This window comes from Populus euphratica, unplaced genomic scaffold (assembly GCF_000495115.2).
Source record: "Populus euphratica unplaced genomic scaffold, PopEup_1.0 scaffold5.1, whole genome shotgun sequence".
Classification (NCBI taxonomy): domain Eukaryota; kingdom Viridiplantae; phylum Streptophyta; class Magnoliopsida; order Malpighiales; family Salicaceae; genus Populus; species Populus euphratica.
In genome coordinates, this window is record NW_011499848.1 from 3,530,416 (window position 1) to 3,557,002 (window position 26,587).

At 31.9% G+C, this 26,587-nt stretch overlaps 2 protein-coding genes across 3 annotated transcripts; both read left to right on the forward strand.

Moving 5' to 3' along the window:
* The first annotated feature begins 9,151 nt into the window (after nt 1-9,151).
* LOC105115997 (wall-associated receptor kinase carboxy-terminal protein) lies at nt 9,152-10,487 on the forward strand. The gene is given in 3 exon segments (XM_011013125.1): nt 9,152-10,088; nt 10,214-10,245; nt 10,247-10,487. Coding segments are annotated over 3 exon segments (843 nt in total). The 5' UTR covers nt 9,152-9,310; the 3' UTR covers nt 10,280-10,487.
* Nucleotides 10,488-13,993: 3,506 nt separating this feature from the next.
* POK1 (phragmoplast orienting kinesin 1) lies at nt 13,994-26,507 on the forward strand. Of its 2 annotated transcripts, XM_011013137.1 has the most exons (35): nt 13,994-14,668; nt 14,754-14,909; nt 15,033-15,116; nt 15,204-15,323; nt 15,418-15,531; nt 15,615-15,707; nt 15,796-15,956; nt 16,030-16,104; nt 16,185-16,272; nt 16,382-16,440; nt 16,539-16,602; nt 16,680-16,745; nt 16,840-16,992; nt 17,091-17,195; nt 17,377-17,612; nt 17,707-17,776; nt 17,860-17,913; nt 17,995-18,053; nt 18,538-18,601; nt 18,692-18,751; nt 18,953-20,966; nt 21,044-21,120; nt 21,299-22,612; nt 22,708-22,815; nt 23,029-23,192; nt 23,275-23,362; nt 23,467-23,541; nt 23,983-24,222; nt 24,702-24,800; nt 24,893-24,967; nt 25,044-25,102; nt 25,517-25,628; nt 25,737-25,847; nt 25,967-26,133; nt 26,212-26,507. In XM_011013137.1, exons 1-35 carry the CDS (start codon nt 14,153-14,155, stop codon nt 26,225-26,227), a joined length of 7,116 nt encoding a protein of 2,371 aa, XP_011011439.1. In that variant the 5' UTR covers nt 13,994-14,152; the 3' UTR covers nt 26,228-26,507. The 2 variants fall into 2 exon arrangements, with proteins under 2 accessions (XP_011011439.1, XP_011011448.1); XM_011013146.1 differs by lacking the exons at nt 13,994-14,668; nt 14,754-14,909; nt 15,033-15,116; nt 15,204-15,323 and having other exon boundaries at nt 15,441-15,531; nt 15,620-15,707.
* The last annotated feature ends 80 nt before the right edge of the window (nt 26,508-26,587 follow it).

Genomic DNA, 26,587 nt, shown 5'->3' on the forward strand with positions numbered 1-26,587 from the left:
CGTCTCATTGCAAGTTGAATAATTTTTAATACAACATTAATATGTAAATATTATTAATATTTTTTAATATCAAGTAAAAATTATAATCATAAGTAAAAAAATTAACATTAACATATAATAAATATTATATGTATTTATAAAAATATGTAAAATCTCAAATTAATTCCTAACGTGTCAAAACATATAATAATGTCATAATTATTATAGTAAAACACTATTTTTTTAGCCTTTTGTATGATATTTTAAAAAATATAAATAAAAATTAATATTTTTTCAAAAAAATAAAGAAAAAACAAAAAACAAATAATGAAAAAATGAAATCAAGAAAAAAATAATGTTAAATAGGCAAAGTGTAAAATAATAAAAATAACAAGTTTAAAAAGAGAAAAAAAAACTTGTTTCCTCTAAAAAAAAAATACAACTACAATTACAATTTTTAATTGAAAAATAATATTTTTACTAGCAACATAGTCTATCAAATAAAAAGAAAAAATAATTAAAAAAAATTAAAAAAATATGCCAATGAAAAAAAAAGTTTTGACGTGTTTATTCATTTTGTCACGTTGCAAGTCGAATAATTTTTAATAAAAAAATAATATGTAAGTATTATTAATATTTTTTAATATTAAGTAAAAAATATAATCATAAATAAAAAAACAACATTAACATATAATAAATATCATATACATTTATAAAAATATGCAAGATCTCAAATTAATTCTTAACATATCAAAACATATAATAATGTCAATTTCAAAAAGTGATTTTTAAAAAATCACTTTCCAAACTTTCTTGTATTTGTTTGTTGTCAAGAAAGTTGATCAATGGAAAACACTTTTCAATCAAAGAAAAATCTGACTTGGTTTTCAGAAAAGTATTTTCCTGGAAAATTTGGACGGAAAATACTTTTTGAAAGTTGTGAAAAAATTAGAAATATCATTTTCTACTGATTATATCAAATTTGATCCCCAAATTTTTTACTCCTATATATATTTTATTTTGAATATTTACTTTTCAATTTAATTTCTTAAAATTTAATTTTTATATTAACTTTGATCCTCATTTTGATAAATATTATTTGCTTCTCTTATTTTTTATTTTAATTTTTTATCTGTCAAATTTAATTCTCATTCTTTTGATTGTTACTTATTTTATTTGAAATACTTTATGAAGTGTTAATTATTATTATTTTAATTTCTTCATTTATTTTTTTTAGATTTGATCTTTATTATTTTGATTATTGTTTATTTTATGTGAGGTAATTTATGAAATTATATTTTTTTAATTTCATTTTTATTTAACTTTTTAATTTATAAGATTTGTTCCTCGTTATTTTAATAAATTTGAGAAAAATAAAACATTAATAAATTATTTTTGAGTTCATTTTTCATAACACAACTAAATATTGAAAAGTGTTTTTCAGTTCATTTTTTATAACATTATCAAACATAAAAAAATAATTCACTTTTCATAAATTTATTTTTTCTAGAATTCACTTTCTAAGAGGCAATAACTTTCCTGCAAACAAATATAATTTTAATATGTTTAGCATTGTAGTATAGAGTGTTTATTAGAAAATAATTAATTAAAAATACATTAAAATTATATATTTTTTATTTTTAACAATTACACATCATGATTATTAAAAATAAACAACTAAAAAATACTTAATATTTTTTAAGGTTAAAAGCAATTTAAAAATCACTCACTTGAAGATACAAACTCAAGTATCTCAATCTCATTTGTGCATTGATTTCCAATAACTCGTGTCTGATTGCAACAACGAAGGTGGAATATTGATTCAATCCCCACAACTCATCAAAACTGTGACACGAAAAATCAATTTAACTTTCCATTTTTGTAGCCTCGCGGGTAAAATCGTGTTTTCATGGAAGCATGTCTACACGCTGCTACATGACCGTTGAGCTTTCTAATTCGTGATAGGATGGCAAGATGAGACGAGTGTAAAAAGATTTGTTAGAATGGCGTGTTTAATGTAATTTTTATCTGTTAAAAAATAAATATATAAACTTTTTAAATATTTTTATTGATAAAATTCTAATTATATATCAAAAAGTCTACATATATATTTAATTAAATAAATTAAGAATTATATGTGCCAATGAAAAAAAAAGTTTTGACGTGTTTATTCATTTTGTCACGTTGCAAGTCGAATAATTTTTAATAAAAAAATAATATGTAAGTATTATTAATATTTTTTAATATTAAGTAAAAAATATAATCATAAATAAAAAAACAACATTAACATATAATAAATATCATATACATTTATAAAAATATGCAAGATCTCAAATTAATTCTTAACATATCAAAACATATAATAATGTCATAATTATTATAGTAAAACATTATTTTTTTAGCCTTTGTATGATATTTTTAAAAAATACAAATAAAAAATAATATTTTTTCAAAAAATAAATAAAAAACAAAAAACAAATTATAAAAAAATAAAATCAAGAAAAAAATAATGTTAAATAGGCAAAGTGTAAAATAATAAAAATAACAAGTTTAAAAAGAGAGAAAAAAAACTTGTTTCCTCAAAAAAAAAATACAACTACAATTACAATTTTCAATTGAAAAATAATATTTTTACTAGGAACATAGTTTATCAAATAAAAAGCAAAAATAATTATAAAAAAATTAAAAAAATAATGACTTGAAAAAAAAGAAGAAAAAGGTATATTCTTAATCAGAAAGCTAACTTTCTTGATCATGCATTTTTTTATTATTTTGAAGAAAATATTTTTTTTGTTATAAACATTATTTTAAAAGCAAAAACTTATGATGATCATTAAATAAAATTTCAATTAAAAAATAAAAATTGTTAATTGATCATTTTTTTCGCGAGAGTACTAGTTTTTTTTTAATATTTACTTGATAAATTAAAACAAAACAATAAAAATAAAATCTTCATCCTCTTTTGATATTAACGAGCGGGCAATATAAAAAAAGTTGCATACCAGGCCGATACATGCTTGCTAATAAAGCGATCAGCAATATTATTATGAAAAGCCCCACTCTTTTTCAAAACAGTTGCACAACTGGACAATCCTTGGATGTAACTTTAATAAATCGATCCAGGTTTTTTTTTTTGTGGATAATCAAGAAGAAAAGGAAAAAGAAAAAAGGGATATTTTTTTTTAAAAAAAAAGGCATAAACGGTCATGGAAGTGCAGGCCCGCATACCCAATTGGCGTTTTGCCCGTCCTATTTTTCTTAAATACATGGCAATATAGCAGAAGACTTGTTGTTTTCTTATTTATTTATTTTTTGATATTTTTGATGGATGAAAAATTATGATTCAAATTTTTAAATTTAAAAAATCTAATTTTATTTAAAAAATACACCAAAAACATAACAAGAACCTCAATAAAACCTGTTTCAAAACCCAAAAATACCTAAAATATCTTAAAAAAACCTCAATTGAATAAAAAAAAACCCTGTGGATCCTGTTTTATTTTTTATGACATGTTCATATAGAAACGCCATCTCAACTCAACTTTTACATCTAAATCAAATTTATTAACACTAAAATCAATATTTTAAATTGAAAACTCAGAAGTAGGAACAACCCTTCTCTATCTCTCTCTCTCTCTCTCTCGCGTCCAGCTCTCCATCCTTTAAAATCCAAGCAAATGAAATGTAAAAGAAATGAGATTGATGACAAAAACGTGAAATTCTGAAAAAAATAAAAAATCAAGGACTATAAATTAAAAAGTGAAAATTTCAAGAAGTAAATTATTTGAAAGAACGAAATAAAAAAATATCAGTGGTCGAAACGAATAATTATTCAAAGAAAATAAAAAAGGCTAAAACTAACAGTGCACGGTGCATCTAAGTCTTGAACAGCAACATAATAGACAATCATACCTTATCTTTTATAAAATCTCACAGTATAATAAATAAACAACCTCCAATTTAATTAAATCACTAGAATTATAATCAATTAATAGATACACTTTTGACAGTACCGAGGTCGATAACCTTACTGGTGACCGTTAATGGGTGTTTATATACGCGGTAGTTTTTAAAGGAAATTATATAAACATTATATTTGGTGATATTAAAACTTATTTCATTGTTTATATGGCATTCATGTATGATATATTGAAACAGCCGGTTTACACAAAGCAATTGAGAGCTGCTTCTTTTCCTGCCGGGTCTATGCCAGGTAAATTAATTCACTTGAAATAATGTCTCTACAATTTATTAGATTGTATTTGATCTTGTAAAAAAATTATTTTTTAAATTATATTTTATTTAAAAAATTAAAATTTTAATATTATTTAATAATATTATATACATTACAAGGACATTACATGATAACATAGAATTTATAAAATTTAATTATAATTATAATTATATTTTTAATAATATGTTACCTGATTCTATTACACGCTTAAAAAACTATAAAAATTATAATTTTATCAAATAAATTTTATACATGATGAAATTATAAATAAATTAATAAAAAAAATTGATATAAAATATTATTTATTTAACGATGTAATGGTGGTGATTAAATTTATAATATTTAAATTAAAAATCATTAATATTAATATATTTTTTTAGTTATTTTATAATCTTAATTTAAAAAATATATTTAATTAAATATATCAAATTATTTTTTTATTCAATTTTAATTTCAATTATAATTATAACAAAATATATATAAATATTAAACCAATATTAATTAAATATACATTTTATAAAATAATTGTTTTCAAATTCTGCTACAATATCAAACAGTGCCAATACCAGGATACAAACGACAGGTCATGAACACAACGCAAGAGTGACAGGTAAGCAAGACTTTCCAGAATGAGGAGCCAGGGTGGCCCATCCACATAAATCACACTCGCACGCGCATAACATGCCCCGGCTATAGCCCCGATACGTGCCACGTTCTCTCCACGCAGACACCCTTTAAACTCCTCTACCGGGGGCCCACCTTCCACATTTCAACGTCACAGTCGCAAAAACAAACAAACAGAGACTTCATTATTTTTCAGACTCTGAAAATGCCAGGCCTTACTTTTGGAGCCCGGGGATTTTTTTTTCATTGAAAAATATAAAATTTTTATTTTTTCAAATTATTTTAATATTAAAAATATTTTTTAATAATTTTCAAATAAAAAATATTTTAAAAAATATTTACTACCATGTTTTCTACCACCCTTCTTCTAATAAAAATCACCAAGTTTTCAACTCTTGAAGGTATAAGGTATGTTTATATTTTATTTCCCATGTTTTCTAGCACCCTTCTTCTAATAAAACATCACCAAGTTTTCAACTCTCGAAGGTATAAGGTATGTTTATATTTTATTTAAAAAAATTATTTTAAAATTTTTATTTTATTTTTAAAAAAATATACACGAGGCCATCAAAACAATAAATACTGAAAAAGTATTAATTTATTAAAAATATTTGCACACCGAGCTTATTCAGATGGCTTCTCATGCTCCGGAATTTGCTAAGAGAGGAGCCAAGCTTTTGGGACTGTCTCGTGACGATGTTTTGTCTCATGCTGAGTGGGTTAGGGATATTTAAGCCTGCACTGCAAGAATCTTTCAATATAAATTATATTTGTTAATTTGGTCATTGGAAAATATTCAACAGAACAATATGTAAAGAATTTTGCAGTTATATGAACTTTGTCCAATAATAATGTTTTCATAGCAGTGATATTTTATGATTTTTTAATAATTACTAATTGTGTGCACAATTTGTGCATGCAGCCTGGGTGCAAGGTTTCATACCCAATTATTGCAGATCCTAGCAGAGAGCTCATTAAGTAATTTAATATGGTGGATCCACACGAGAAAGACTCCCCTGGGCAGAGTGTTCCATCTCGAGCTCTGCATGTTGTTGGTGCTGATAGGGGGGCGAGCTCGAAAACCAGAAGCAACTTTTCCATTTTTCTTTTAACTGACTTGGTTAGCCATAGAAAAAGGACTTTTTTGCTTTTAAAATTTTAAATTATTGTCACTGTATACCGATTGATGTAGTTGATTTAAGCTACTAAAGTTTCGCTAATCAAATTTAATTAATTTCCGGATGGTATCATATGATCGAGCCGAGCTTTCTATACCCAGCGAGCACTGGTCGCCGGGGCGTAGCTAGGTTCATCTTATATGGAGGCCAAAACTAATATAATAATATATATATATATATCATTAAAAAATTTATTTATTTAAATTACAAATATTAAATAATAAAAGATTTTAAAATATTTTACAGGACCCGAATCCCTACTTGTCATCCTCTAATTCCGCCCGTCGCAACATGGATGAAGTAGTGAGAGCCTTGGATTCCCTAGAGCGAGCATAAAAGAATGAGATAGCAAATTGCGATGAGCAAAAATGCTGAAATATTTTTTAGGTATTGTTTAGAAATACAGTGGGAATTATGTTTTTAAAAATATTAAATTTTTTATATTTAACTTTTTTGTTTAAAATTTTTTAATTAATTATATAATAAAAAATATGGTTGCTTGTAAAAATAAGCATTAACTCAACATCATGATATTTGTTTAAAATCTAAATAACTCTATATGAAATAAATTATAAGATTTGATTTTTAATTAATTATAATTAATTAATTATAACTATAACTCGAGTCATAGATTTAATCAAGTTTGATATTTTTTTATAATTTTTATTTGATTATATGGAACAAATAATAAATAATAATAGTATTGAGAATCAAATAAATATATAAAAAAATTATTTGAAATTGAAATAAATCTATAAATATAAAATTAAAAAAAATTATACTGTCCAATTAAAAACAAACAAATCACTGAAGAAAAAAATTGAAAAAATATTCAACAATAAAAATCACTTTTTTTCTTTTTACATGGTGGATGTCTTGCTCTAATTCTCCTGAGAAAAAAAATAGTAAGCGACACATTGCATGTCATGGTAAATAACCTGCCTATAATTTAATGACTGGAAGTTGTTGGAAAGTTGGGTTAGGGGTATTTAATATTAAAAAAATTGATGTTAATTTTTTTTTATAAAAAAATATTTTAAAAAATACACACTATAATAAATCAATTTATACCCTTAAATATCTTTAAAACAGTAAAAAAAACATAAAAAACACTCAAAATCCAAAAACTTTCCCATATTAGATACAGATTTCAGGGAATTTAAGCATGGAGTACCACCATAATAAAATTGTTTTCACTTGGTAGAGTTCTTTGGCAATGATATTGATATTTTTTATGATTAAAATTACTATCAAACAACACATTTTCTCTTCACCTCTATAAACCAATGACTTTTTTCTTTCTTAGCTTCAAACTAGGACTATAATAAATAAATAATTTTTTTATAAAAATATAAATTTTAAAAAATAAAAAAGATGAAAACCATGTATGTTAAAATTTTAAAAAACCAAGGTCAAGTTTTTCAATAATTTCAAAATGAATCGAGAGTATTTGAAAGTGTGATTTTGGTTGTTTTTTAAAATATTTTTTATTTAAAAATATATTAAAATAATATATATTTTTTATTTTTAAAAAATTATTTTTAATATCAGTGCATTAAAATAATCTAACAACATAAAAAATATTAATTTAAAATAAAATCAACATAAAAAATATTAATTTAAAAATATTTAAAAATATTTTTAAAATATAAAACAAACAGTGTCGCGACACTGCGGCTAGTGAGGTTGATTGTCTGCCATGATTATTTATGCTTGGTTACGTTAAAAAACGGAGTTTTGTTTTGGTAGACTCCAGCATAATTACGACTGTGCCTAAAGTTAACAAAAGCGAAAAATCGTTGTTTCATTGCCCGCGTTCCACACCATCTCCGTGCGGAGTGAATAATCCACTTTGCAGCCGGGCTATGCAGAGTGAATTAAAAATCACTTGCACAGTTCGCCTGAATTCACTGTTAATGGCTGAACTGGGTTCAGTTTAAACATAAAAATATTAGACCGAGTTCTTACTGATTAAAAAAATTAATTTTTTAATTATATTTTATTTAAAAATATAGTATCCAATATTATTTAGTGATGTTATACAAAAAAAATTATATGATAACATAATATTTATAGATTTTGGTCATAATCTTAGTTTTATTTTTGGTAATATTTTACCTGATTTTATTACAAGCTACAAAAACATATAAATTACAGTTCTTGTAGAATGAATTTATATAAAATATTATTTATTTTATGATATAATATCATTAATTATATCTATAATATTTTAATTAAAAATTATCAATATCAATATATATATATTTTTACTTATTTCATATTTTTAATTTTAACTATCGATATCAATATATATATCTTTTTTACTTATTTCATATTTTTAATTTTAAAAGCATTTATAATAAAATATATTAAATTATTTTTTATTTAATTTTAATTTTAATTAAATATATATAAATATTAAATTATTTTTAATTAAAAATAATTTTTATAAAACAATTTGTTAAAATCAAAAGCACATAAACTATTATACTGCCAGACATACAGGCCTCTACCCACCGGCTTTTTTTTTTTTTTTTTTTTCCTTACACCCTGCATTTCTGCATTTCAAATTTACTATCCCTTGACAAGATAGAAGTAATTAGGTTTTAATTTGGCTATAAAAGGATGCAGCAAACAAAAACAAAAAAAATTAATGACTGAAAAAAAAAATTCAACTGTGAGAATCTATAATGAAATGTTAGAGATGCTGCCTGTCATGGACCAATAATATTTTCCCGTGTCTTTTAGTGATTTCATTATTATATAAAATTAACCATTATCTTATCAATTTAATTAGTTTTAATTTTAATTTTAACTCATCTTGTTAGTCAATCTAATTTTAATCTTAACAAGAAACCTTCTTGGCAGGATTACTAAATGGACGTTTTTTCAGTGGAAGACTGCAACTGCCTTTTCGAAATATAAGAATTCAAGAGCTGAATTTTCAATATTAACTCAACGCAATAAATTAAAATCATCTTGCATTCGGCTCTTGCACGTTCTTCAATTCTTACACCTGGCCGCTATGTTTGAAAAAGACTAGCCAACTTTTCCTCCATTTTCAACTAGTGGATCCCAGCACCAGGCTGTCTCATTCATAACGGTCAAAAAGCTCCCCATCCCATCACAGCCAGTTCGAGTAAATCATGGAGATATTGCCAGTAACTATGCCTGCCTTTCACAGGAATCGAAATGGTGCCAAAGTCATTGATCTTTCCCCCTCTTCAAGCTCGTATCATAAAAAAACCTTTTGCCACATTAATTTTTCTGGTTCACAAACAAAACTATCCAAGAAATGCCTACAGTAGCACCACTCATCATTTTCAAGCTGTCCATATTCATAATCGTAACACTTCAGCCACCACCAGCCCTTTCTCTCAGTCCCTGCAGAACCTCCTGTGGAAGCATCGCCATAAACTACCCCTTTGGCATCGATGATGGGTGTGGCGCTCCGCAGTTCCGGTCCATGCTGAACTGCAGCACTGATTTGTTCTTTTTAACCCCCTCGGGAGGCTACAAGGTCCAACACATAGATTACGATAAGAAAACAATGACAATATATGATCCTGCTATGTCAACATGCTCCATTCTACAACCCCACCATGATTTTATCATGACAGACATTCAATCTGTCACTATCCCTCCAACTCCAGATACTGTTTTCGCTCTTCTCAATTGCTCTATTGACTCCCCGGTACTTAACCATTACAAAAACCTTTGTTTCGACTTCTCTGGCCATTCCTGTGATGAGCTATACGGCGCGTGCAATGCTTTTAGAGTTTTCCATTTCTTAACAAATAGTTCTCCACCTTGTTGTTTTACGGGGTACGATACTGTGAAGTTTATGAGAATGAATATTTTGGACTGCACGCATTACACTTCAGTGATTAACACTGATAATTTGCGGGGTATTGGACCTTTGGACTGGGTTTATGGGATCAAACTTTCTTTTACTGTGCCTGAAACAGGTTGTGAACGGTGCTCACAGTCTGGTGGGACTTGTGGGTATGATACTGAAACTGAAGTAATGACGTGTCTGTGCTCGAGCACCACTAACTACACGAGAGAATGCGGTAAGAATTCTTTAATCTTTGCTTGTCAAGAATCATTGGAGAGGTTATTTGAGCGAAATGAATTTATTGTATGTTGTGAGCACTGAGGTTTGCTGGCTAATTTTTTTATTCATCATCTGTTTCAGCTGGAGGCAGTCTTACCGCAGGTGATCAGAGAAGCAGCCATTCTCCGTGGACATTCTTCCATGTAGCTATCTTGCTTGTTTTGAGTTTATTACTAGTGATTTAATGATCATAATCGTATTGTAAATCATCTCTGAATCTCACTGTTTCTCCCTGTATTTACTTCTCTGTTTTGGCCGAAGTTTTGGAACTTGGAAGTAGAAAACACTCACAACATGGCCAGTGACTTGAGAAAATGTACTGAATTTCTTTTAATGTATGCAAGGTTGTTTTGGTCTCGCAAAGATAACAGCAGGAAGGAGCTTTCACGAAAAATTGCTTTCGCATCCAATGGCGAGTGCCAACAACCCTGCACTAACCTTTTATATATATATATATAAGCTACATTAAATTTTAGCGAATCTTGTTAACTGTGGCGGTATTTATAATCAAGGTTGTGAATTTTATTTCAGTAGGTATTTTGTTTTTTTAATTGAAATAGAAGGTTTTGGATACGGAGGGTTTCGACATGATATTTCAAGATCACACACACACACACATATAATATTTAAATTTAAAATAAATTAATTATAAATTATGTAATAAAAATACAATGTTAAAAAAATATAATTTTAAAATTTAAAATATTTATGAATAGTCAATATTAAATAGAATTTTAATTTAAAATAAATTAATTTAAATAAAATTTTAAAATATTATGAAGATAAAATATTTTAATATAAAAGAAACATAAATAAAACATTATCTCTATCATTAGTATAGAAATAAAAATCTTTATCTTGTGGTAGTACTAAGAGAAAATTAAACATTCAAATAGTTAATTATTTCCACTAAACTCATTATCATCATCAAAACATATCTCTATAAAGGTACTTTAATAGTTTTCCATCTTATATTCTCCGCAACCAAAAAACTCTTCAATTCAATGGATTAATATTATTAATACTAATAAGATCCAAAGTATAATTTATTTTGCGTATAAACATAAAAAAACAACACAAACATAAATTATATATATTAGTGATAAATTTAAGAACATAAAGTGATAAATTTAATTTTTTAAAATTAATATTATTGTTAATGAATAATAATTATTATTTTCAATATTATTATCAATATTATTGTTATTGAAAATAATAATGAAAATGAGCCTTTTATACCTGGGTAGTTTAGTTAATCAAATTAAATTAGATTCAATGATTTTTTAAGTCAAAAACAAAATATATGAAATAAAATCAGAACATTTGGGTTAAAACTTATTTAAAAAATTTGAAACGGACGAAGATTTAAAATAAAATAAAAATTATTATTTTTTAAATTAATGTAAAATTCAAAACAAATTTGACAATTTTATTTGTAATATCCTGTTCTGATGTGATGCTCGTCCTCTCCTGAAGTTCCAGACCGAGCCAAAAGCCCGAGTTTCCGACGAATGTGTCGTATTTGGCTGTTGGCTTGGATCTGAGGTTGAAAATTGTTAAAGCCAGTTATATATTGTATGAACTGTGCCAGTAGAGGATAATAATCACTACAATCAAAGTTTATGAGAAATATGCGTGGATTTCATATTAAATCAACGACACAAGCATAAGAATCGCTGGAATTTTGCTCCTGTTCCTTTCAACAGAAAATCGTCTCGTCTCTACTTCTTTTCTTTTTTAATGTCTCTCGTTTTTTCATCTTGACAAAATTTCGAGGATTCCATTTTTTTTTAACCTGTGATTAAAAAAATTAGCCAGTCCAGGGCTTCTTGCTCTTTGGATTTCTCCATGTGTTTTAGATAACGGGCTTTACGTTCTATTTCTTTTACAACTGGGCAGGGCTTTACCAGTCTAGCCCACCTAATAATTTTTTTATGCTGTTACAAAAAAATACCAAAAATATTTAGTAGTTTTTCTCACGTAAATAGTCATGCCAGTGGCCTTTAAAATAGTGCACGAGAATGAATTGTCCTGTAAAATTGTAAAGGGGAAATGTCACTGCAGAAAAAAAATACTAAAACTATCGGTTGTTTTTAAAAGTAATTTTTTTAAAAAATATATTAAAATAATTTTTTTATTTTAAAAAAATTATTTTTGATATTATCAGGTAAAAATAATATAAAAAATATAAAAAATAATTTAAAAAATTCAAATTTTTTAAAAATAATTTTAAAATGTAACAAACAGTTACTATATTTTTGAAAGATTCGTACAGTTGTCTCGGTGTGGGCCATCAGTCGCCACGTTGTTGTGCTTAAGCCCGCTCACGCTCCTGCAGCCGTTGATTTGAGTGCTATGATCCATGGCCTTTTATATTTTCGTTGCCATTATGATGGTACACAACCATTTGGGCCCATTAACAATCATTGAATTCAAAGCCCACCTTTTCTTTAGCTCACTCTTGGACGGGTGCTTTAAGACGTTGGATTCTCTTCCCCGCCAACGTAAATAAATAAAGATGCGAATTTTGGATTTTATGCTCAGAATACCTGGACCCCGTAAGCAACTAGATTTTCTTTATTCTTCCACCTTTCTATCGTTTAATTTCCCTCCAAGTCCGTTTGACACTTGACAGGGATAGCGCTCCCAGGATCTAAATCTGTGCTTTAGGGACAAAATGTACCGATTACCATCATTTCTCTCATTGAAGTTATCGTTGTAATCAAACAAAAAGATGTTATGCTAATCACATCTAATCTTTTAAGCTCATGATGCATTGTGGTGCTGCTCACATCCAATATAATATTGTTTGATTTTTAATTATAAATATATTAAAATAATATATATTTTTTAAAAAATATTTTTTAAATATTAACATATTAAAATAATTAGAGAAATAAGAAAGAATAATTTCAAATAAAAAATTAAATTCATTCGAAACACCGTTTGAAATTTATTCCCAAGCAAAATTTTGGTAATAAAAATCACCTAAATTATATTTCGTAGCTTTCACTTTTATAGTAAATGTTAGCTAAAGAGATATTTAAAAATATAGTAATAATTATTTTTCAAAGTATTTTTTATTTAAAATATATTAAAAAAATATTTTTTTAATTTTAATTTTATATCAACATATCAAAAAATTTTGAAAATGTTAAAAAATATTAATTTACAACAAAATTAATTTAATTTTATTAAAAAATATAAAAATAACCAGATTCTAGCTATGGCTTGTAATATATTAATAAAACTAACTTGTTCGCGGCGAGCAAGTTTGTTCTCACCGTGAAACAACAGTGTTAGAGTAATTAGTTTTGTTCCAAATAAATATAACACTAACCATTTAACCCCTGCAATAATTAATTAAAGACAGACATCAAGGTTTTAACGCTAGTCAATTTGATTAGTATGATCTAATAACAAGAAGTTTGTGTTTTTCTTAATTTCTAAATTCTTCACTTGAATGAGTTTTAGACAACCCGTTCATATTTAAACTAATGTATTCGTAATTTTTTAAAATCAATGCCATGCTTAGGAATGCTGTCATGTGCAACCCAATTTTTTCAAACGAATACTAAATCTAATTGATAATATATAGAATAAACTTACTTACCATATAAGCTATATAAGCTAAATAATACCGCACAATGATGTTATAAATCTTAACCATACAAAATATACAGAAAAGACACATGTCGATAAATTTATTGGATAAGCAGAAATTAAATATATTTTGTTTTCACAATATTGCGACAATTGGACCCAAAATATTTTAAATCCGTTAGGGTCAAATTTTCAATTCTAACAAGTCAAGGACCCACTTCCTAATAAATTGCAAATTCAAATTGAAAACGAGCGGGCCTGAATCCATCCATTGCTGCTGCTCTCTCACCACCACCAACTGCTCAGCTTCATCTTTCAAACTCTATTGACGCCACCCTCTCATAGCACAAAAACGAAATTTTCAGAAACAAAATTACGAGCTCCATGTTACATTTTCAAGCTTAAAGGAAAAAAAAAATGTCCAGCTCAAGACTTACCGTAGCTCGAAACCCACACTCTAGTAATCAACAAGAAGAACCTTCAACAAAAGAGAACGAATTCGAAACCTCTTTGAATTCTTCAGCTCACTTTCCGCCGCCGCGAACACCACTAAATTCGATTCCAGATCCAACTCAGTGTCACAAAGAAACACACGAGTCCGGTTTTGACGGTAAACTCGAAACTACTCGATCTGGCAGATTCTCAACTGGAACCCCTAGGGTTTTGATTCGCCATGGGAAAGCAGCACAATCAGAGCCTAACTCTGCACATAACACGCCTGCTAGGAGTGTCTCAAGAGCCTCGCTCGGTGGTGCATTGGGAGGTTATGCTACCGGAACTAGGAGTTTGCAGTTTACTAAAGGGAAAGATGTGAGTTTTTCAAGCTCCAGGGTCTCCAGAGGGATTTCAGTGGCGAATTCGGATTTTTCTGTTGAAGTTCCACATTTCGAGCTCGATGAAGATCCTTCATTTTGGAAGGATCACAATGTGCAGGTTTTTTTTTCTTTCTAATTTTATGTTTAGTCGGATAAATTTGAAAGTTAGTGTTTTGTATAATTAGGAGATTTTTGTGGTTTAGGTTATGATAAGGATCAGGCCATTAAGTAATATCGAAAAGGTTTCGCAAGGGTATGGTCGGTGTTTGAAGCAAGAGAGTGGACACACATTAGTGTGGCTTGGTCATCCTGAGACTAGATTCACATTTGATCATGTTTCTTGTGAGACAATTTCACAGGTGATGTTTCGATAGCTTGTATTGATTCATGAAGAATTTTTGTAGTTCATTTTTTTTTTCTCAAACAATGCGTGGTACGTGCGTGGATTTTTATTAGGCGAACTGTTTGATTTTGACATATAGGAAAAGCTATTCAAGGTTGCTGGACTGCCTATGGTGGAGAATTGCATGTCTGGTTATAATAGCTGTATGTTTGCTTATGGCCAGGTAAGTGTGTCAATGCGGGTTTGCACAGTGAGAATGGTGCTGTTTGGGGGTTAGACTACTTCTGATGTTTAATATGATGCCTTGCAGACTGGAAGTGGCAAAACATATACCATGATGGGAGAGATAAATCAGGTGGAATGCAAGCTCAGTGCGGATTGCGGGATAACGCCTCGTGTATTTGAGCACTTGTTTTCAAGGATTAGAATGGTATGCTAATAATTATTCTGCAGCTTTCTTGTCCATGGATTTTTGGCGGCAGGGGATAAGTGGATGGTTGTATCAATATAATATATTTTTGTAGGAAGAAGAGAGCAGAAGGGATGAGAAGCTAAGGTTCAGTTGCAAATGTTCTTTTCTGGAGATATACAATGAGCAAATAACAGATCTCTTGGAGCCATCATCAACTAATTTACAAGTAATTTCAAAATTTTAACTGATTCGCGGTGAGAATCCTATATTCATCTGCATGTAATAAATCCTCAGCTATTTTTTTTTTAGCTCAGAGAAGACTTGAATAAAGGTGTCTATGTAGAAAACCTCACAGAATACAATGTGATGACCGTTAATGATGTCATCAAGCTTTTGCAACAGGTGACTGAATTTTGTGCCTCCATCGTCATTTACAGTGTATTTCATGTTTGCACGGAAAATTAATTTTATCTACATGCACACTATGCAGGGCGCTGCAAATAGGAAAATGGCAGCAACCTATATGAACAGTGAAAGCAGCCGCTCCCACAGTGTTTTCACTTGTGTCATTGAAAGCTGGTGGGAAAAAGATTCCATGAACCACTTTAGATTTGCGAGATTAAATTTAGTAGATCTAGCTGGTTCTGAAAGGTAAGTTGCTCTTTTTTACCCCCCCTTTCCATTTCATGTTTCCATAATGCTGACTGAATTTCAAATTTGTTAGGCAGAAGAGCTCTGGTGCTGAAGGAGATCGTCTGAAAGAAGCAGCAAATATAAACAAATCCTTGTCAACTTTGGGGTAATTTGATCACAGGCCTGTTTCCCAGTTTGTACGTGTCATTAATTTGCCTGCATTGATTGGTTATGGTTTGCTTTTAGCTTGGTGATAATGTCACTGGTTGACTTAGCGCATGGAAAACACAAGCATGTTCCCTACAGAGATTCTCGGTTAACATTTCTACTTCAGGTTGAAGAAATAAAACTCTCGAACTACGATTCTGCCTAGTTTAAAATGTTCTAATCTTCAACTTTGGTACGTAAATGTAAAGTGGTTATATCTACATCTTTGAATCCAGGATTCTCTGGGTGGGAACTCAAAAACAACAATTATTGCGAACGTCAGCCCATCAACATGGTCCGTCTTAAAATCAAATTGCCTCAGCTCGACATTCATAATTTTCTTTTATTTGGCTCGTGACACTTCTCTGTATAATTCAGAATCTTTCCTTGCAGCTCTGCACATGAAACGCTGAGCACCTTGAAGTTTGCCCAACGTGCCAAACTCATTCAGAACAATGTACTTACTTGGACCTAAGATACCACTGTTTTAATCAAAACTAGGGCACACTTAAATCTTCTTTATTCCCTGTTTAGGCTAAAGTGAACGAAGATGCTTCGGGTGATGTTGGTGCACTTCAGAAGCAGATTCAACAACTAAAGGTATGGGTTAGCAGCATGTTTGTGGCTATGTGCTAATTTTATCTTAGAAATGTTATGGCTATTAGAATTAAACCGTTTTTCTATATTCATGCAGGATCAATTGTCCTTTCTAATGAAGCATCATAACCTCTCAAGGCCTCTTTTGAGTTGTATGCCGAGTTCTGAAGGGCCCAAATTGGCTGATCATTCCTCAGAAGACAGACGAATAATTGACAACCATAGTATGCTTAGTATAGAAAATAAGAAGGTAACTCCATCACTCCCATGATTAAACGCAAAAGCTTCTGTCCAAGGACTTGCATGATATTGATGTGGACCAGCAATGCTAATATATCTAAATGTCAGGTGAAATGCATGGAAGCTATTTTAGCTGGCGCTCTTAGGAGAGAAAAGTTGGCAGAAACTGCATTTCAGAAGTTGGAGAATGAAATGGAGCATGTGAACCAATTAGTATGTGATCTTACAAGAAATAATTTTTTTATCCACAGTTTCTTTCTTTTTTGCTTTTTTGCCAATTCTCTATAACTTCCGTTAGTACTAGGACTAAGTGTATTAGGCACCTATTCTGTAAAAACCTAAGCAAAAATAGTCATATGCAACGGGAGAATTTATGTTAGAAACTCTCTTGCAGACTTGCCAAAAGGAGGAGGAAGTGCAGCATACTAAATTGATACTAAGGTTTCGAGATGAGAAAATTAAACAACTTGAGTCGTTAATGGATGGTTCATTGCCGGCTGATCATTATCTCATGGAGGAAAACAAAGCTTTGAAGGAAGAGATTCAGCTACTTCAACCAAGGCTTGATAAAAGTCCAGAATTGACACGTTTTGCTTTGGAAAACATGAGACTTCTCGAGCAGCTTCAACTGTAACTCCATTAATCATATGCTAATATTTGCTATGGATTTCGTCTTTCTCTTTCTGCTGACAAAGAACTCGCCTTCACATACTTTTGATGCCAGGTTCCAAAAATTTTATGAGCAAGGGGAGCGAGAAATGTTGCTAGGTGAAATTTCAGAATTGCGTGACCAGGTTTCAGAATAACTCAAGCCTCTTCTTCTTCTATAAATACAATTCCAAAAGTTACATTACAATTTCTTTTTCTGGACACGCAGCTCCTGGTTGCACTTGAAAGAAATCTTAAGTTCTCCTCAAGACATGAGAGTCAGGTAGTAAAGCAATCCTCCCACCCCCCTCCCCCACAATTCTACCATTCTCTTGTCTGTAATATCTACACTCTGACCCTGCAGGATAATGACACTGTAAAAGAGTTGGAGGATTGCAGGAACATGAATTCCAAATTGATGAGGTATCATTGTAAATCCGTTTATTTTCTTGGTAATTTTAAGGTTCAATCGACACACTTGATTAGAAAAGAAAATTCTCGTCCTTGACTTTTCTTGCCTTCTCATTCTTTTTCTTTGATTAATTTAATTGAATTTTAGCTCTCCTAGTCCATCTCCTGAAAACAATCTGCACATTTCACTGCATGGAAGAATAATTGTGGCTTTAGGTGCTGTGCATGAGGTCTTAATGATTGCCAAGCATGCCATTTTTCAGGCATTTTTATGGGCTATTCAACATAGCTTGATGTCGATGTGCTAACCCTTTATTCTAGTATTTATATAGTTCTGTCATCAATGTGACTGCGTTTGTCCTAAACTCTCATTTCCCCTTGTTTTACAAATGTTAGTTGGTGCTAAGAAGATCTGAAACACACATTAATGTTCACACACTATTTTCCTTCATCTTTTCTTTCAATATTATTACATTATTAATGGATTTGCCTACAGAGAGGTTGATGAATTACAAGAACTCAAGACACACCTGAACGACAGTCAAGCTGCATATGATAAAGTAAGGGTAGATAGCAAACTTTTGTAAGGAGTGGCTAGTGAGATAGCTTGGTCTTGGCAGTGGGTAATTTATGTTTTGTATCCCTTTCAGGGAACAGATTCATGTTCTAAGGATCCTGAGGAGATAAGGCAAATTGATAAATGTTCTGTGGTGAGTAATATGCAGATTGCTTTCTGCTTACATTTCAAATAATTTTCAAACCTAATGCGCTTTAATTTACCATTGCACATGAATAATTTGATTTAAAAGGGAAAAGGGGTTCAATAACATGAGTGCGCTACATGAATTCTAACATTTGCACGATTCAGTTTTCGTTAAACTAACCGGCACCTTTTTTAACCACCATTACAGGTTGAAATGATATCTGACGGCAGTGAATGGGGAGATGAAATGACATTTGTAACCCCAACAGATTATATTTCTCCTCAAAACAAAAACAATCTACGCACAAGCGCTGCCTCTATTCATTCTGGCAACACTCAAGCCGAGTTGATGGAAGCTAGACTGTTAATTCAGGCAATGGAATCTGAACAGGTTCGTCTAATTGAAGAGCTGCAGCTCATGCAGGAGCATAACAACATGTACATTGAAATCTTAAAGAAGAAGGACAACAAAGTAAGAGAATCTGTGCTTGAAACTGGAAGTAACTGTCTAGAGTTAAACAATCTAAAAGAGCAGAATGAAGTTCTGGTAATGGAGGGGAGCAGAGAGATCAAGAGCAATCCTTTGCAAGCCAAGCTGGACAAACTGAATAAGGACCTCGAGGAGGCCAGATCACTCAATTACCATTATCAAGAAGATCAGGCATCAAAATTATATCAACTGCATCAAGCTGAATTAGTTTGTGAAGAAGTTGAGACAGAGACCACCAGAACAATTCTTCATTTACAGGAGGAGATTACTGCTCTTCAATTGGAGCTTGATGAGAGATTATACTGCATGACTCAAGAAAACACGGGACTAAGAAACACGGTTGCTGCTAAAGAGGCAGAGATAAGGACACTTTGTGGGGAGTGGGAAAGGGCAACCTTGGAACTAACAAACTTTCTTACAGAAGGTTCTAAATCTCTCAAAGACGCTTCTGGTCAGATTGAAAGTATTGCCAATGCATTTCCTAAATTAAATGTTTGGATCGGTGAACATGCTGAGAGGGCTGCCAGAGCTTGCGTTGACAAGGAGGAAACAATCTTACAGCTAGAGAAAAGCCTGGAAGACGCTCGCAAGATGGTAATGGATATGGAGATGAAGTTAAATTCCTTGAGAGAGGCAACAATGGCTTTGAATGATTTTCCGCAGTCAGATAATGATGAAAGCTCAGAAGAGACAATCCACTCAACCATGCAATTGAATGAGAAGATCAATATGGTAAAGATGTTAGAGAGTGAAATCAAGTTGAAGGAGATTCACATTAATGAAGCAGAAAAACGTGCCGATGCTGCTTTCTTGGTTGTAAAATGGCTATATGAATGCCAAAAGGTTGCTCACAGTGATGATACCAGGAGGCGCATTCCCATCTCAAAGCTTCTTTCTTCCACTAATATGGGCTATCATAATACTTTTGATGAGAAGGTTGATGCGTGGTCAGATAACGATGCACCAGCTGGGTGGGAAAATTTAATTTTGGAGTCTGAAAGTGCTATTACTGCTTCCTACAAGGATGTAGAAGTGCATATAGCTGCGCTTCAAGCAGAGGTTCTTGCAGCTTTCGCTTCTTACAGGGACTTGGTTCAGGATCTGGTGAAAGAAATTCATGAGATGAAGGGTAAAATTATGGAATTAAAAGAAAGGCAGATGGACTTTCAGTCTTCTACCATGAATTGGAAAGCATGGGAACCGCTTGAATTTTTGAAGTTTGATAATCAGTTGCACATTTTGCAACTAATAAGAGTTGAACTAGCTAAGATTAATGATAGAATGGAAATTGTTTCTGATTTTGTTGAAAAAAAAATAAGCTCACACAACTGCCTGTTAAACAAAGAAGATTTTGTGGAAGCAGATGGCTGGAGCACTGATAGTTCTGCATCGTGTTATTCCATGATAGGCTCTGATCTTTTCCCTGAAAGTGTTTCTCTAGGAAACAAATTGGATGGAAAGTCACATGGTTGCTGCTCTAAACTTTCCAGGAAGATAACTGAATACATGGACCTGGAGTCTCGAAAAGGATCGGTTGTCCAATCTGAACCAGAAGATTTTCAGTCTGGATCAGAATACTCAGAGAAGCCTTTGAAAATTCCACATCCCACTCGAACAATGACATTAGAGATGAAAAGGGAGCTGGATTTGACATTTGATGCATTCAGCAAAATCTATGTTCATTTAGGCACAATTTTCAATGAGGATGATTTGATGCATTGCACTTGCCCAGGTACATATTTTTTCTGAGCAATTGCATGTGTATATGATAAGAAAATTAGTAAAGAACTTGACTGGTTTAATAAATGGCAGATATCAAGGAATCATTTCCATCTCTTGGTTCAAGGATGAAGATCGTTGAAGCATTCTGCCATAGTACTGGAAAGGTACAGTTTGATTTTGAATAACTAATTCATTTGACCTTTTGCATGTTTTCGCAAACTAAATATGAAAATTTGGTACATAATAGCATTGCTGTTACTTTTGTGGTTTGATTAATACCAAGTTACCCAAATTGTTCAAAAATCACGAACTTCTATTGTGAGCAATATTTCAAACATGCAGGTACTTGCAGATGATAAAGTAAGTCATGCTAGTATCTTCTTAAGAAAATGCGAGGAAGCCAATGCAACCATGAAAGAAGCTGATTATATGTTGAATGCATTGATGGAAGCAAATGAAAATGCAAAACATTTGAGTGATATGTGGAAGCAAGCCAATGACGAACTGATGGTAGACAGGTCACGCTTGGTTGAAGAAAACAGACAGCTCAAGTCTTCATTATGTTTGAAAGAAGAAGAAAACAAAGTACTGTTGGATGAAAACTGTCATGGTTTGGCAGAAGTAGCAAATTCTGTGTCTTTGCTTGAAGCATGGTTTCTGCAAATGCAAAGGGAAGAAGAGGAAAGGTACAAGGTCATTTATTCAGATGTCTTATCTATGGGAAGAGAGATGCTTTCCTTCATTTGCACTTCAAGATCATCGGTGGAAGATATTTTCTCTGAGATACTGGAGAAGGGATTTGCTCGCAGCATCATGTACCATTGCCTTGTAGGAGAGGTTGTCCACAAAATTCCAAGCTTCATCGAACAACAACGTTTCAGTTCTTTCAGCCAACAGGAACGCCACATGGTAATGGATACTTCACAAATAGTTTGCTCGACTGGTCACACTGAAAGCATTGTCAATAATAAACAGGGAAATGAGGAACAGCATCTAAGAGACTCTTTCACAACTCCGGAGGAAGGGGAGGGGCCATCACATGATAAATTGATGTACGAGAATTTGTCTCTTAAGAAGGATTTGGAAAGGAAAGAAAGTCTACTGAAGGGCTTGCTTTTTGATTTTAGCTTGCTGCAAGAGACAGCCTCTAATCGAACAGACTTCAAAGATGAAACAGAAAAGTTAATTTTTGCTTTAAGTGAAGTTCAACATGAGCTAGAGAAGAAAACAAGTCAGATTGATGACCTGTTGGTTCAGCATAGAAAAGTTGAAGGCTATCTTACGGATGCCGAAAATGCTTTATTGGTATCGATATCTGATCTTGCACAAGCCAAGGAAACAATAGATACCTTGTCAGATGAAAATGCTGAGTTGAGAATGCTTCTTAAAGATATATATCTTAAAAAATCTGAAGCTGAAGAACAAGTGGAAGAACAGAAAGAGGTGACCAAAAGCTTGGAAGATGAAATTATTCACTTGACTTCCTCTACCGAAAGTAAATTGCACTCAGCAGTTGAAAGCCTCGAGGAGGAGTTAGAAAAGATCAGAAATGAGAGAGACCAACTCTGTGAAGAAATCCGCTCCTTCAATGATAAGCTTGAGATGGCATATGGCTTAGCTGATGAAAATGAAGCTATTGCTGTTGAAGCTCGCCAGGCATGTATTATTGCTGTTGAGCTTGTTCTTTTGAGCCCGTAAGATTATCGCAGCTTGATATAAATACGCATTAATTTTTTGTAAAAATATTTCAGGAGTCAGAGGCAAGTAAAATATATGCTGAACAGAAGGAAGAGGAGGTCAAAATTTTAGAACATTCCGTCGAGGAGCTTGAGAATACAATAAATGTATTGGAGAAGAAGGTTAGTTTCCTGGCCATCAAAAGTTCACGGGGTACCCACTAAAAAGTGTCTGGAATCAAGCTGCATTTAGATTATCCAAAAGGAGTCAATTTTGTGCCTATTGGAAAACTAATATTTTTTCTGTGCTTGCTGCTGATTTTTAGTTTTTTCTTTAAAGCAACTGAAATGCTATTGAAAAGCTATTATATTTTATTAATCGTTTCCCTCTCTCAGGTGTATGAAATGAATGATGAGGTAGAGAGACATCGATTGATCAGAGACTCATTAGAATTGGAACTCCGAACATTGAGGCAGAGATTGTCAACAGTTGAAAACATCACTGACATTGCAGATTCTGAAGATGCAGATTCTGTACAAAAAGAAGATTCTATAACTAGGTGAGCAGTGCTTTTTTTCACTGGCATGAAGTGCTGATTTCTGCCTTATTTTGTTCTTGGATTTAAAAATTATCTGATGCAGGCAACTGCACAATAGATTACTGGAGCTTCACGGGGCTTATAATCGGATAAGACTTCTAGAGAGGGACATTACAGAAAAAGATAAAGAGGTGCCGCATTAGCATATTGCTGGTTTTGTTAACTAGAAAATTTTAATACAATATACTCCATCTGCATTTTCTTTTTCAATAACAACGTTTTGTCCATATGTAAGATCAAACAATGCAAAGAGTACATCTCCGAACTTGTACTACATTCTGAAGCTCAGGCATCACAGTTTCAAGAGAAGGTAACTTTCTCAGATTTAGACTGTTCATTGTGCTATCAAATTTTGTAATATGCAAATTCTGAAATCCAAAGTGATACAAGACACAACTGGTCTATATCTTCTAGAGCTGTCTCGATCCTTTAATAGCCAGTGGACAATTCTGAAACAGGAAGCTATATAAATAGGAGTCCGCTTATAGTGCAGATTTTCTTGCGCATAGTTTGGTGATCCAACATTCAGTCAATATTGTCTTATAATATATTATGCCAAAATTCAAACAAATTCTATGAAGTATTCATACCAGAATAAAATGGAAAGATAGTTAGATTGTTGGGAGATTCGATTGTAAGGTTTGAATATTCGATGTTGACTTTCAACACATGTTTATCGTGTCAAATTGTTCTTTAATGTCAGTTTGACACATGGATCTCCAGTAACCTTTTTGTCTATTCAATTTGACAGTATAAGACTTTGGAAACCATGGTTCGTGAAGTAAAAACATATTCGTTGGACTCAGCATCAGCTTTACAAGTGGTAGAGAAAAGTGAAAAAAGCTCAATCAGAACTAGGGGTTCTAGTTCACCGTTCAGATGCATTGCAGGTTTGGTTCAGCAGATGAATTTGGAGAAGGATCAAGAACTGTCGGTGGCAAGGCTTCGTATAGAAGAGCTAGAAGCAATGCTTTCTAGTCGGAAGAAGGAGGTTAAGTAGTTTTTTCTCCCAGTTGCATTTATTGTTTCAGTCGTTATGACTATATCAAGCTCTATTGGTTGCAGAAGTAAGAATTTGGTTGATCCATGAATTGAGATATCTTTACCTGACTAAAATATCGAGGTTTTAACATCTCATAAATAATGCCACTTTAGAATTTCGTAGCAGCATGGATATGAGTGAAGTTTGACTCTCTCACTTTATATATATTATTTTTTAGATTGAATTGTGAGTTATATTCGTTTTTCAAGAATATAATTCGTTTTGTGGATGGCTAAGCCATGTTGCTCGTGCTCTCTCTCTCTCTCTCTCACACACACACACACACACTCACACGTGCATGTGCAATCATGCAAATCATACTTGGCCAGAGCTAGATGCTTTGCGTGTATCTGATTCTTCATGAAGTAATGTTCATGTACTTATTTAATAATGAGAATTAACTGCTGACTCAAGCTATACCGGATCAGGTATGCGCACTAAATGCTAGACTGGCTGCAGCAGAAAGCATGACACATGATGTCATTCGAGATTTACTAGGTGTTAAGTTGGATATGACCAACTACGCAGTAAGCTTCAAAATTTCCATTTCAAACATGTTAATTTTCTATTATAACTGCATTGCTTATCTGTGTTCATCTTTCTTGTTGGCATATTGTAGAACCTGATTGATCAGCACCAAGTTCAAAAATTAGTAGAGGATGCTCATCAGCAGACAGAAGAATTCCTTGCAAGGGTATACCGAGTCTCTTCGCTTGATTATGTATTGGGTTGAGATGAGATGCTGATTACTATTCTTTTCACAATTCTAGGAGCAAGAAATCCTGAACTTAAGAAAACAGATAAATGATCTCACTGAAGAAAGACAGAGGTAAAGACTTTATCCACAGTATAGAATCAAGTTTTGGACTTTAGTTTCCCTGTAAAATACACTTCAAAATGAGAATTGCAATTCACAAGTTGTGTCCCTAAGTTAAAAAAACAACGTCAAGAAGAGGAAGTTATTTGGCAGACCGGGCCAATAAACATAACACTCACAGACAAAATATAACAGTACCCCCGCATGATGATTTATGGATTCTACGTAATTTTGTCTAAGCGGCTTTTATTTATTGACCTAGATTATGAATGGGATAGCAGTCTCGTAGAACAAGTCTACCTAATATTTTCTTATAGAGAAGGGAAAAATCTAACAGCAAGAGGGGTGTGCCATGAAAAGTGAGGTGCCTACATAACTTTTCTATTTGTCACTGATATACTCTTTATTTGTCTGAGTGTACTGCAGTTGTATAGCTGAAATAAATCTTAAAGTAGCTGATATGCTTGCCGCCCAGATGGCTGTAGAGCAACTTAAAGAGCGAGATCAGTTGCTTTCAGCGCAGAATGAAATGTTGAAGGTGTCTATAATTTAACCGTTTTAATGTGCAACCATGTAGCTGTTACTGGATTGCATGCTGCCTTCAACAGAGTTCTGTTCACATTTGTTGTCGCATTTGTTTCTGCAGGTGGACAAAAGTAATCTACTCAGAAGAGTTGCAGAACTGGATGAAATGGTGAAAACTCTTCTTGGAACTCAAATTACCCAACAGCGAGCTCCACCGACATCCAGTGCCAAGGCATGTGTCTAAAATTTCAATGTCTCGATTGCTTGCATTTCGTGTCTAAAATTTCAAAAAATTTCAATGTCTCGATTGCTTGCATTTTTGAGTAAAACATAGTTTTCACGATCGAACAGGAGAAACGTGTATTGAAATTGGGTGGTGCTGATTTAACCAAGAGGCTTGCGCATTCTGAAAAGCTTTTGTCTCGGGTGAACAACGAACTTGCTCAGTATCGCAGCAGACCTGATGCTAGTCATCCATATGTCAGGACTAATGGGCAGGGCTTGGAACTAAACAACAGGTAAGTTTATCAAGAATGGTCGGTCCATTGACATTATCTTGTTGCAAAACCAGGGCTGTAACCTCTGATTATTTACAGGAAGGATAAGGCTTAACACAATTTTGCAGAGACCTCTTCTTCTCCATGCCTTTCCATTTTATCTTCTGGAGGATCGCCTGTGCCATTTTGTTAGCTGAAAAGTTGCGCCCAGTGAATTTGTGAGATCATGTGTTGAAGTGATTTACAGTGGCTCCTCAAAACTTATTTTTTAATTTCAACAGTTTCTTCAATGCATTGGCTTTTACCCTGTTAGAAATTAATAGGTGTACATGTAATTATTTGTAAATTGATAAAGCATGAATTTCCTCCTCCTCTGTGAAACCTTTTATATTTCTCACCATCAATTTTTTTTTTTACTGTGTGCACACTGCAAAGAAAACAATCATTTCAGAAAGAGACATTCAAGTTGAAAAAA

Coding starts and splice junctions, on each gene's coding strand:
- POK1 (XM_011013137.1), top strand. CDS start 14,153: ATGTCCAGCTCAAGACTTACCGTAGCTCGAAACCCACACTCTAGTAAT. Junction 16,603..16,679: donor CCAAACTCATTCAGAACAAT/GTACTTACTTGG, acceptor TTCCCTGTTTAG/GCTAAAGTGAACGAAGATGC. Junction 21,121..21,298: donor TCTGCCATAGTACTGGAAAG/GTACAGTTTGAT, acceptor TCAAACATGCAG/GTACTTGCAGATGATAAAGT.